The following is an 11,610-nucleotide window of genomic DNA, read 5'->3' as shown; positions in this document are numbered from 1 at the left end:
AAACCCTGTCTCGAAAAACCAAAAATAAATAAATAAATAAATAGATAAATAAATAAATAAATAAATAAATGTAACTTGAAAATATTTTGTGCTTCTCCTTTCCTCTGCCATGGTGCACCATACCCAACTCTACTTTTCACCCTGTCTTCTCACAAGACTTTCAGAATCAAAGGAGCCCTGACCAAGAAACAAAAGCATAATTGTCCAGTTCCTCAAAGGATTCAGATGAAAACAGCTAACAGAATCAGGTATGACTCCAAGAAGACACTAGAGGAGAACGAAGCTGGGTCTGTAAGGATTAACACAATGGTAAAACTGAGGCTTTAGTCTGTATCATGGTCACCCATCATCAATCTTACCAGACTGCAGTTCAACATTTCTAACCTGGAGACTTGGTCATGTCTAAATCAGGGGCATAGTTTGTCCAATAACAAGACAGAGCCTTTCAGAAAAAGGACCTCTTTAAATAAAACGGGGGGGGGGGGGAGGAGTAAATTATTCCAATACTCAAGTTCAAGGCCATCTCGGGCTACATAAGAAGACACTCATCAATAAATAAACAAGCAAGCATATAAGCATGTCCCCAAAGACCCTTTTAAAAGAGTTCTACCTCAACTCTGATCTTCCTGTGTGCTCAAATCAAAGAATTACCAAGGAGCACCACTCTTCCCTGGCTGGAAAATAAGCCATTTTTAGTTTATCATATGCTTGAATACATTAAATACATGAGAGCACCGCCCACTTAAGAGGAACCCTCCAAAGTCTGTCTTCCTGTCAATCAGTTAACACCTAAGTAGATAGATCATCAGAACTATGAACAATCGGACTTGAATTTTTAGTGTTGAATTTACTTGTGACAGTATTTATTTTACCGGTTCTATTTAAGATAGTCAAATATTTTTTTAATAATTTATTTTTACTTTATGTGCATTAATGCTTTTCCTGCATGTGTGTCTGTGTGAGATCCCCTGAAACTGGAGTTACAGGCAGTTGCAGTGATGGGAATTGCACCCGAGTCCTCTGGAAAAGCAGCCAGTGTCCTTAACCACTGAGCCATTTCTCCAGCTCCCAGATAACAAAATATTTTTTTTTTGTTTTTTCGAGACAGGGTCTCTCTGTAGCTTTGGAGCCTCCTGGAACTCCCTTTGTAGACCAGGCTGGCCTCGAACTCACGGAGATCCACCAGCCTCTGCCTCACGAGTAATGGGATTAAAGGCGTGCGCCACCACCGCACAGCTGCAAAATATTCTTAAAGTTGTATTCTTGGCCGGGCAATGGCCAGCCTGATCTAAAAGAGCTAGTTCCAAGACAGGAACCAAAAGCTACGGAGAAACCCTGTCTCAAAAATAAAAAAATAAAAAAAAGTTGTATTCCTGTTCTATAGTGGTCACACTCTGAAAAGGTGGGAGTGTGTGAAAGTACAATATTATTCACCCTCCTTATAACAAAACTAAGGAGTTGAAAATACCTAATTCCATACAAAATTTATCCATTCCTGTGAGGTAAAAAGCATGTTTTAATTAACAGGACACTTATTAGTATCAATTCACACTGACAATCCAGGAACTACATGTCTTACAGAAACAAAAGCAATGCTTCTCAAGAAGTTTTCTAAACCAAGTAAACATATTTGGAAACAAGAGTCACACCTAGAGAGCCCAGGCTGGCCTTGAACTCAGTGATCCTCCTACCTCCTACAGGGATTGCAGGCATTTGCCATAATGTCCAGCAATAAGCATTTCAAATGAAGTAATAAACTAAAAATTATTTTAGCCTGGAGGGGGTGGTGGTGCACACCTTTAATCCCCATACTCTGGAGGCAGACAGCTGGATCTCTTGAGTTCAAGGCCAGCCTGGTCTATAGAGTGAGTTCCAGGACATCCAGGGCTGACATAGGAAAACCATGTCTTGAAAAACCCAAAAAAAAAAAAAAAAAAATTATTTCGGAATACAACCAATTTTGGCTTTTTGTTTGTTTGTTTTGGTTTTGAAAGACAGGGTTTCTCTGTGTAGTCCTGGGGCTCACTCTGTAGACCAGACTGGCCTTAAAATCAGATTCATCTGCCTCTGCCCCTCCATTACTGGGGTTAAAGGTGTGCGCCACACCCAACTCATTCCATCTTTTAAAGAGAAGTTCTAGTTTAAGCCTGGAGGGACATGCACTAGCACCAAGTCATGGGACGTCACATCAGAAAGTAACATGGCTTAGGCTAGGGACCCAGCAACCAGAAAAATATCTTCCCTTTCAGACAAAAACTACAAAAGCAAAAAGTGATAAGCCTTAGTTATCAGGATAACAGAATTATTACTCTACAACATTAAAGTACTGAGTTTTGGGAGAATATAGTGGCAGGTGCAAGCCTTTGATCCCACCACTCAGGAGGCAGAGAGGCAGACCTGAGTTCTAGGCCAGTCTGAACCACACAGAAAGACTGTCTCAAAAAAATAAAGCAAAGCATTAAGCTAATAATACCCTACAATGTGAAATTGATAGAACTATTTTATAAGTATATAGCCATCTGGTTGCCAGGGACTGGAGGGGAAGATATATTCTATTTGCTAATAATGTATGTGTCAAAATGAAACAGCAGATTTTTAGAAGGCGATTTTATTGTATGCAAATTATACACTAAGGAATTAAAATTTGGTAAAATTTTAATTTAAGTATTAGTTCTAAATTCTGTTTCTATTCTATCCAAAGAGAATGCTCAAGAACCCAAGCACCAACAGATGCTAAAAATCAATTTTTTCAGTAGTCAAACTTATAAAACTTGGGCTAGGGTTGTGACTCAGCAGCTATCTAACTGCCTAGCATTTTTGAGGACCCTAGACTCCATCCCTAACACTCTGCCCTAAAACTTTAAACCCAGCTATATAAAAATCAAAGCTGACCAGTAATCACGTAAACTATGTTTCTAGCAGGGCATGGAGGTGTACACCTATAATCCGAACACTGTAGAGACAAGCTGGAGAACCACAAGTTTGATGCCAGCCTAGGCTACAAAGTGAAAAATACCCTATCTTACAAAAGCAAAAAAAGTCAATAAATAAGCAGTTTCTGTTTCTTCAGTAAGACTGGACTATAAGCTTCTCATTCCCTAAATTAACATTACAGTTAACAGTTCTCAAAATTACTGTCCCTTCAAGCTGCCAAGTATACTCTAAAACTCTTACAAAATGCTGACAAGAATCTGACACTCACCAGGCAGTGATGGCACACCTTTAATCCAGCACTCAGGAGGCAGAGGCGGACGGATCTCTGAGCTCAAGACTAGCCTGGTCTACAGAGCAAGTTCCAAGAGAGGCTACAAAGCTACAGAGAAATCCTGTCTCCAAAACAAACAAACAAAAAAAAAAAACCACAACAAAAAGATCCTGACACTAAAGATACTCCATAATCTTCCAACCTAAATTATTATTTGCTGAACTGCACAAATTTCTATTATCATTACTGGATTTTTAAACGTTTGAAGCCTTTGACTTTAGCAACATGTGTACTAACAATCAAATCCAAATTAATTTTATCACAAGGATATTCCCAAAGTTGTAACAATGCAAAGTCAAATCTACTGTTACCAAGAGTATAAATGGCAAGACCTGTACACCTTCAATCAGATCTGAAAATGAACTCCAAAAGCACCAAACACAAAGCCATTTAAAACTCTCATTCAGACACCAGCAATATACACTCAGTTACAAAGTAGTTTTGAAAAAGATATGATGAACTTGCTACAGACAGGGCAGCGTGCAAAACTCTAATCCAAACAGCAAGAGTTCACTGAATGCTCTCAAACTACCATGCTCTAAGAGGCCAGATTCATGAATCTTACAAGGGCCGGTGATCCCCTCTGTGGTTTAAAAAAAAAAAACCCACACACACATCTTCCCTCGAAGCCTTTCCAAAAGAACAAGACTCACCAGTGTTCCACTGCAGAGCGTCTCAATCTATCTCAGCACTTTGAAGACTTGGTAAATTAAGTCCTTGCTAAAAAGGGTAGGTGCTGGAGATGTCTCAAGACACTACAGAATAATCAGCAGCCCCTACCCACCACATGCCAACAGCAGACCCCTCTCACGGATGACAACTTAAGTGTCCCTCAGACACTGTCACATATCCCCCAAGGGAGAAGGCGGAGGACTGTCAAAAATTGCCTCGAGACATCTAGCCAGAACGCCAATGATAACCTCAAAGTGCAAAGCATTCAAGGTTAGAAGCTAGACTCGAGAACAGAACACACACTCAGAACGTCAGCCGTCAATCTGAAGCGGCCCGTCCTTCCTCCCTTCCCCCTTAGCCTGGCAATGCAGCAAGGTTATCTTTACCTTTGTAGAGGTTGGTGACGGCGGTGGCTGCGTTTTGGAAGGGGACCCAGAGAGAAAGTCCTGGCTGCTGACACACTCGGTCTGGAAATAAAAAGGGGGGGAAACAATAGGGGAGATAAAAAGACACACACAAGGACACAGAGAAAGAAGAGAATGTTATTTGGGCGTCAGTAACTCCGCAACGGCCATATTAGGTTTCGCCATTTTCTTCGGGGTTTGGGGATCCCAAAAGAGCGTGAGACCGGAGTTACTGGGTCGAGGAGGGGGAACCTGACATCAGCGAAGCCGGAGCTGCAAACGCGGCTTGGCAGGCGCAGGGAGGCGCCCCTCGCAGTCTCCGCCCCGAGGCCGACTCGGGGCACAATAGGGCCGCCCCACCGCCTCCTTCGCCATTTTGTGACAGGGACTCCTCCCCTATCCCCTCGATCCGGCCGGAGACACCCGGACCGGTATGTGGGGACCACCCTCCAGGGGTACTCCAAGTCGGGGGGTCTCCCCACGTCTCATCGTCGTTCCCCCTCCCAGGGCCGCTCTTCCGTCGGCGTCGTGCGAGTCGGATGGCAAGGGGTCCGAGGCGCGGCCGTCCCCTCCCCGCCGCCGAGCTGTGCCCTCAGGGTGCGGGGAGCGACCGGGCCCCGGGAAGCGAGCCGGGAGCCGGGCGGAAGGGCAGCTCCGCAGGCCGGGGCGGCGCCAAGATGGCGGCGCGGCCTCACCTTTGTAGAGCTGAGCCACGGCAGTGGCCGAGTTCTGGAAGAGATGCCACAGCTTCTGCTGCTTGTGCTCGGGCTGCGCGGCGGCCGCCGCCTCCTCCTGCAGCTCGGGGGACAGCTGCTCGTCCTGCTCGGCCTCGGCCAGGCACTGTCGCTCCCACTTGGAGAACCAGTGCTCGGGCCCGTGCTCCTGAATCTCCGCCTCGCCCTCCTCCTTCCGCTCCTCCATCCTCCGCGGCCTCCCGCGGCCTGGCCACCGCCGCCGCGTCCTCCTCAGGCGGGGCCCCCGCGGGAACGTCGTCGTCAACAAGCCCGGGGACAAGCGGCCCAGCGGCCGGCCCAGGCCCCTGCTACAAGCCCGGAGGGGAGCCGGCGCCCGCCCCGCACAGCCCGGGGCCTCTGCCCCCCTGACCCCGCTCGAAGGCTCCGCACCCTGCCCTGGCCTCGCCTGCACCCCTCTACCGCCCGCCCACGGCGCCCCGACCTCGCTCCGACCCCCGCCGCTCTCCGCCCGGCGTCCCCCGGCCGGCCTGCGCCGCCGAGCCCACCCCGAAGACTGAGGAACGTCGTCGACGGCGGCGGCGTCGACGCCTCTGCGGCGACCGGGCCCCGCCCTCCCCCGCCCACATGCTGACTGGAAAGAGCCGCCCACTGGGCCAGCGGCAGCGCCGGGAGGAGGCGGTTGGGGCGCGCCCGCCGTCAGCCTTCCCCATTGGCCCGCTGCAACGGGCTCCGCGTGCCGGCCCCTGAACACAGCGTTCTGATTGGCTCGCCCGCCTGTCGCCCTGATGTCATCAGTGGGCGGTGGGGGGGGGGGGGAGAGGAGTAAATGTCAGGGAAGATGAAGACGGCGGAGCGGGGAGGAGTTGACAGTGTTTGCGTGCACCCAACCAAAGCAGAAAAAAAAGTATATGTCAGCCGGCGCAGAGGGGCTGCGCGTGCGCAGTGCCTGCTAGCCGTATTGTCCAGCTCGGGTCACGTGACGCGGCCGGGTGACCGCACCCGGCAGGGGCCTCTCTGCGGTCTGAGAGCCCGTGCGCGTGGGGTGTTTATGTGCTGACTCCGGGTTCCTGGGCCCTGCAGCCTAGGTCTCTTTCCATAGCGCATTCCATGTTTCTATGCCTGAGTTCCTAACCTTAATGTGGCAAATAAATAGTGCGAGTCCAAAAGGAAAGTTCTCCCACCGCGGCTCCCGGGAGAACGGGACCGGCCGAGCTGAGCATCGGTCTGGGGCTAGCAGCGGCCCGCACCTGTCCTGTGCACGCTCCCGGGACACGTGCGACGGCCGCGTCCCTCCCCCGACCCTGCTGTGCGATTGCTGGTATTCCCGCGCCTGCGCAGCGCCCAAGGGTGGGCAGTCCCGGCTATCGGGTCTGGAAGGCGGAGGGCAGCGGCTATGGCGAGACCTTTCAGCTTCCGAGCTGACAGCCTAGGCCGAGGTCCCTGCACCGTCTACACAACCTGAAAGTCCCAGCAGGATCTGCCCCCCCTGGCTTCTCCTGAAATCACCCTCCGTTCTGTCCACTACCCCGACCTGTCGCATTCCCCCAAATCCAGTATCTGGTCTGTCTGAAAGCTCGCATTCCTTTTTCACTTGAGACAGGACTCCTCAAAGGCGGTCGTAGTGTCACTTTCCTTGCTTTGTTTTTTGTTTTTTGTTTTTTTTTTTTGGGGGGGGGTGTTCGAGACAGAGTTTCTCTGTAGCTTTGGAGCCTGTCCTGGAACTAGCTCTTGTAGACCAAGCTGGCCTCGAACTCACAAAGATCCTCCTGCCTCTTCCCCCAGGGATCTGGGGGATAAAGACATGTGTCACCACACCTGGTAAATTTTTGTTTCGTTTTGTTGTTTTTAAATCCTAAATTGGCCTCAATGAAGCCTAAGCAATGTTATCACAAATCAACACATGGATCCTTCAGGTGCCCACAACTAGCCTGTAAAAAGCAATTCATCTTTCAGAGAGACCTGGTGGAACACACCCGAAATCAATCCTTGCATTCAGGAGGATCGTCACAAATTGAGTTCCTTCCATATAAGCCAGGACATCATAGGCAGACCAACTCTCCAAAAATTAAGTTAAATTTTTAAAAACAGCTTTGCAAAAGCCACAGAGCATAAAGTCAAATATGGGAGGTAGACAAGTCCCAGCGTGGGATTAGAAGATACTCAAAGGGGGCAATTTCTCTGACTAGGGAGTGAAGCACAGATAAATTCCTAGCGTACTGGAGAAGCTAGAATGAAAAATGTAAGTCATTCATTCTGCCTATCTCATCAGACCCTCCCCAGCAGTCCTGTTCCCCAGAAATAACCTTTGAGAACTGAGTCATTGGAACACACACACACACACACATATGAGAGAGAGAGAGAGAGAGAGAGAGAGAGAGAGAGAGAGAGAGAGTTCCTGGTCTAGAGGTAGATGTCCTCCCTCCAGGGAAAAGGAGGGTGAGATAGCTTGAATGGCAGAGGTTCGAGGATCACTATAGTTTTCCTTCAGCCTGAGGCTATAGAGCAATTTCCAAGTGAGCCTAGGGCGTGAGTCCCTGACTTAGCTGAACCTAGCTTAAAGGTGTTTGCCTTGACAGCCTGAACCCAGAGGGGGAATGGGAGAACCAGCCTCACCAAGTTTCCCTCTGACCTCCACACGCACAGGCACACATGCACAATACACACATGCACACCATAATAAATTAAATACATTGAAAGGGGGGTTGTTTTGGTTTGGTTTGATTAGGGCTTTGAGACAGGATCTCACGTCAGATTAACCGAGAACTCACTATTTGCCCAGATTGGGCTTGAACTACTGGCAATTCCCGTTTTTCTCAAGTACTGGGATAACAGGCAAGTGTCTCGATGCTTGGTGAAGTGATTATTTTACATGTTATTATTCTTCAATCTCCAACCTCTTCCTCATAACAATTTGGATATCAATCATGTCAGGAAGCAAAGGACTGTGGGTTGTTTTTGGTTTTGTTTTTGTTTTTTGAGACAGGATTTCTCTGTGTAGCCCTATCTATCCTGGAACTCACTCTGTAGACTAGACTTGTCTCAGACTCACAGAGATCCACCTGCCTCTGCTCCCCGCCGTTCCAGTCCTGGGATTAAAGGTGTGTGCTACCATCACCTTGTTGAAGAAGGCCGCAAGTTAGTTCCTGGCTGCTTAGCCCCGAAATAACCACACAGATATTAATTAAATCACTGCTTGGCCCATTAGCTCTAGCTTCTTATTGGCTAACTCTTACATCTGAATTTAACCCACATCACCTGGTATTGGACTCTGCAGAGTGGCTGGGCGGTGGTGTACGCCTTTGATCCCAGCACTCAGGAGGCAGAGGCGGCAGATCTCTGTGAGTTCAAAGCCAGCCTGATATACAAGAGCTAGTTCCAAGACAGGCTCCAAAGCTAGAACATGGGAGGCAAGCACTCTATCAACTGAGATTCATCCCCAGCCCTCCCCGTTTTAGTTTGTGTGTGTGTGTGTTATCTACATTTGTGCATGATGTATGAATAGGCACACATGCCAAGTCACACATGTAGAGATCAGAAACCTTTTGTCATGTCAACTTCACAGGCATCCTGGGACTCAAATAACTCAGCAAGTTTGCACAGCAAATGCCTTTTCCCACTAAACCAGCTCACTAGACCCACCCACCCACTTTTGAGAAAGGGTCTTGCTATGCAGCCAAGGCTGGCCTATAACTGGAGTCACCACAATGAGCCAAGGGAAGGCAGAGGTGGGGAGTGGCTTTCTATTAACCTGAAATCAGCAAGCATGTTGGGGGGGGGGGTTGATTAGATTGGGTTTTGGTTTTCTGAGGCACTCACTGTGTCATTCAGGCTGGCCTGGAATGCATAGCAATTGCCTTGCCTCAATCTCCTGGGTACTGGGGTTACAGGTATGTGACCCCACATCCAGTTTGCAAACATTTTATAGAGGTGCTGTCTTAGTTAAGGTTACTATTGTTATAATAAAACACCAGGACCAAAAGCAGCTTCGGGAAGAATAGGTTTATTTGGATTATGCATTCACATCACTATTCATCATTGAAGTGCAGGAACCTGGGGGCAGCAGCTGGTGCAGATACCATGGAGGAGTGCTGCTAACTGGCATGTTCCTCATGGCTTGTGCAGCCTACTTTCTTATAGAAGCGAGATCCACCAGCCTAGGAGTGGCACTACCAACAGTGGGCTTTCACAACAGTCACAATTAGGAAAATGTCCCACAGGCTTCCCTAAAGCCTAATCTTATGGATGCATTTTCTCAACTGTAGCTCCTTTCTGTCTGATGATGTTAACAACATAAAAGAGGCCTGTAGAGCTGCTTTGCTTCATTGAATGCAGTAACTGCTCAGATTTAATGCCAATGTTGCCAAACAAAATCCCAAGAGTTCTACACTTCACTCCTGTTGTAGTGGCCTGTGAGACACGGCCTTTCCACAGAGAAAAGAACACGACCTGCCCAATTTGCTGAATCAAAAGTCCTAACAGGAGTCTCATTGTGAGATTCCTGGAGGCAGGATTGCCATTTCAAACTGAGGTTGAGACAGAGTCTCCCATAGCACAGGCTGGCCTTTAAATGCATTACATAGGGATAGCTAGCAAGTACATGGAATAAAAGAAGGCTTCAAAAATTACTATACTGAAATTAAGCATAAGTTCATCATAAAAACAGTTGCAAGTAGGGCTCCAGCTTCTTCATCTAATGGGACACTGATGCCTTCTGACCATGTCGTCTATAGCAGAGAGCTGATGGCAAGACTTTTAGGGACACCTCTGCCTTCGTCACCATGTTCCCTCATGGGTATGCTGATTCTTAATACTTTAAGCCAGATCACAACAATACAAAATAAACATCAATTAATAATGTAAAAATAAAACAAAAAACAAAAGTCCTAACAGGCGTAGTGGCACACTTTTAATCCTAGCATTCAGAGAAGAAGGTAGACCCCTAGATCCAGGCCAACCAAGGCTAGTAAGACCCTGTCACAAAAAAAAAAAAAAACCTACAAAATATTTCTAAGCTAAAGCCAATGTCTGCTCTATGTGCAACGATCATGCACTACTTCATCTTTGAAGAATCAAGTTTGGAGTTCAGGTATTTTTGTTTTCATTGTTATTTCTCTTTTGTGATGGGGCTGTGTAGTCCCAGATGGTCTCCTACTCACGGTGTAGTCCAGGCTGTCCTCAAACCATTGCCTCAACCTCCTCAGTGCTGGACTGAGAGGCACTCACCACCATGCCAGGATCATGTTGGAAGTTGTTTTTGTTTGCTGAGTCAGGATTTAACTATGCAGCCTTGGCTGGCCTGGAACTCAACATTAAACTTGCTGGTCTTGGACTCACAGAGATCTGCCCAAATGCTGGAATTAAAGGCATGTACCACCACACCTGGCTCTTGTTAAGGCTTTAAGAAATGAGGCCATATTTGTTCTCAGACTCAATGAGCAGTTTTGACCCTGACCTTTCCTTATGAAGACATCTATTTTTGGTCATAGATCCAAGAAGGAATGTGATTATATTACACAAATACTAGGTCTCTAATAAACATGGGAAGATGTCTGCTTTCTTACCAGAACTTCCAGCCAGCAGGAGCAAGCCTTTATTTTCACCTCTCAAAAAGGTTTCTTGGTTTGTTTGTTCCAGAGATGCACCTTGACACTCTATTTCAGTTTCTTTTTCTCCTACCCCAGGGTTTCTCTGTGTAGCCCTGGCTGTTCCGGAACTCTAGGCCAGGCCAGGCTGGCCTCGAACTCAGGGATCAACCTGCCTCTGTCTCTCAAGTACTGGAATGTACCACCATTCCCGATTCTCCCTTTTTAAATTGCAATTGTTTGTGTTTCTGTGCATGCCACACGTGTCTCAGGCATCAAACTCAGATTATCAGCAAGCAACTTTAGCAGGTCAGAGTTTGTGGATTCTGATGCTAATTGTCATAGAGTTGAGGTAATATTCTTTGTGGGTTTTGTTTGTTTTGTTTTTGTTTTTTAAGATTTATGTATTTTATATATATGGGTACACTGTCTCCATGAACAACTTTATCCCAGAAGAGGGTGTAAGATCCCACTAGAGATAGTTGTGAGCCACCATATGGTTGCTGGGAATTGAACTCGGGACTTCTGGAAGAGCAGCCAGTGCTCTGAACCACTGAGCCATCTCTCCAGCCCTGTTTGTTTGTTTGTTTGTTTGTTTGTTTGTTTTTGAGACAGGGTTTCTCTTTGTAGCTCTGGCTGTCCCAGAACTTGCTCTATAGACTAGGCCAGCCTTGAACTCAGAGATCCACCAGCCTCTGCATCCTGACTGCTGAGATTAAAGGCGCGTCCCACTGTGCCCAACTTTTTTTTTTTTATTATTTATTATGTTTTGCCTGCAGGTATGTCTGTGTGTGGGTGTCAGATCCCCTGAACTGGAGTTAAAGACAGTTAACTGAGCTGCCATGTTGGTGCTGGGAATTAGAACCGGGTCTTCTAGAAGAGCAGTCAGTGCTCTTAACCACCGAGCCATCTATCTCTCCAGCCCCCAGGCCCCCAGTCAAGCTAATATCCTCTACCTTATTACCTGGGTCTCCACACCTGTCTTATTATTA

At 47.4% G+C, this 11,610-nt stretch overlaps 1 protein-coding gene and 1 pseudogene across 1 annotated transcript in view; one reads left to right on the top strand and one right to left on the bottom strand.

The window, feature by feature from the left end:
* The window catches only part of C7H16orf72 (chromosome 7 C16orf72 homolog), a 29,815-nt gene extending 24,319 nt beyond the window's left edge, over positions 1–5,496 (bottom strand). Inside the window, exons 1-2 of the mRNA XM_005349292.2 lie at positions 5,037–5,496; positions 4,324–4,404 (exon numbers count right to left, since the gene is read on the bottom strand). Coding sequence (XP_005349349.1) covers positions 4,324–4,404; positions 5,037–5,262 — 307 coding nt within the window. The 5' untranslated portion in view covers positions 5,263–5,496. The remainder of the gene's footprint in view (positions 1–4,323; positions 4,405–5,036) is intronic.
* Positions 136–295, top strand: LOC101993511 (annotated as a pseudogene).
* Positions 5,497–11,610: the final 6,114 nt, after the last annotated feature.

Source organism: Microtus ochrogaster, chromosome 7, assembly GCF_000317375.1.
Source record: "Microtus ochrogaster isolate Prairie Vole_2 chromosome 7, MicOch1.0, whole genome shotgun sequence".
NCBI classification, from domain to species: Eukaryota; Metazoa; Chordata; class Mammalia; order Rodentia; family Cricetidae; genus Microtus; species Microtus ochrogaster.
Note: the sequence above shows the minus strand (reverse complement) of the source record. Positions and strands in the feature narration are given on the sequence as shown.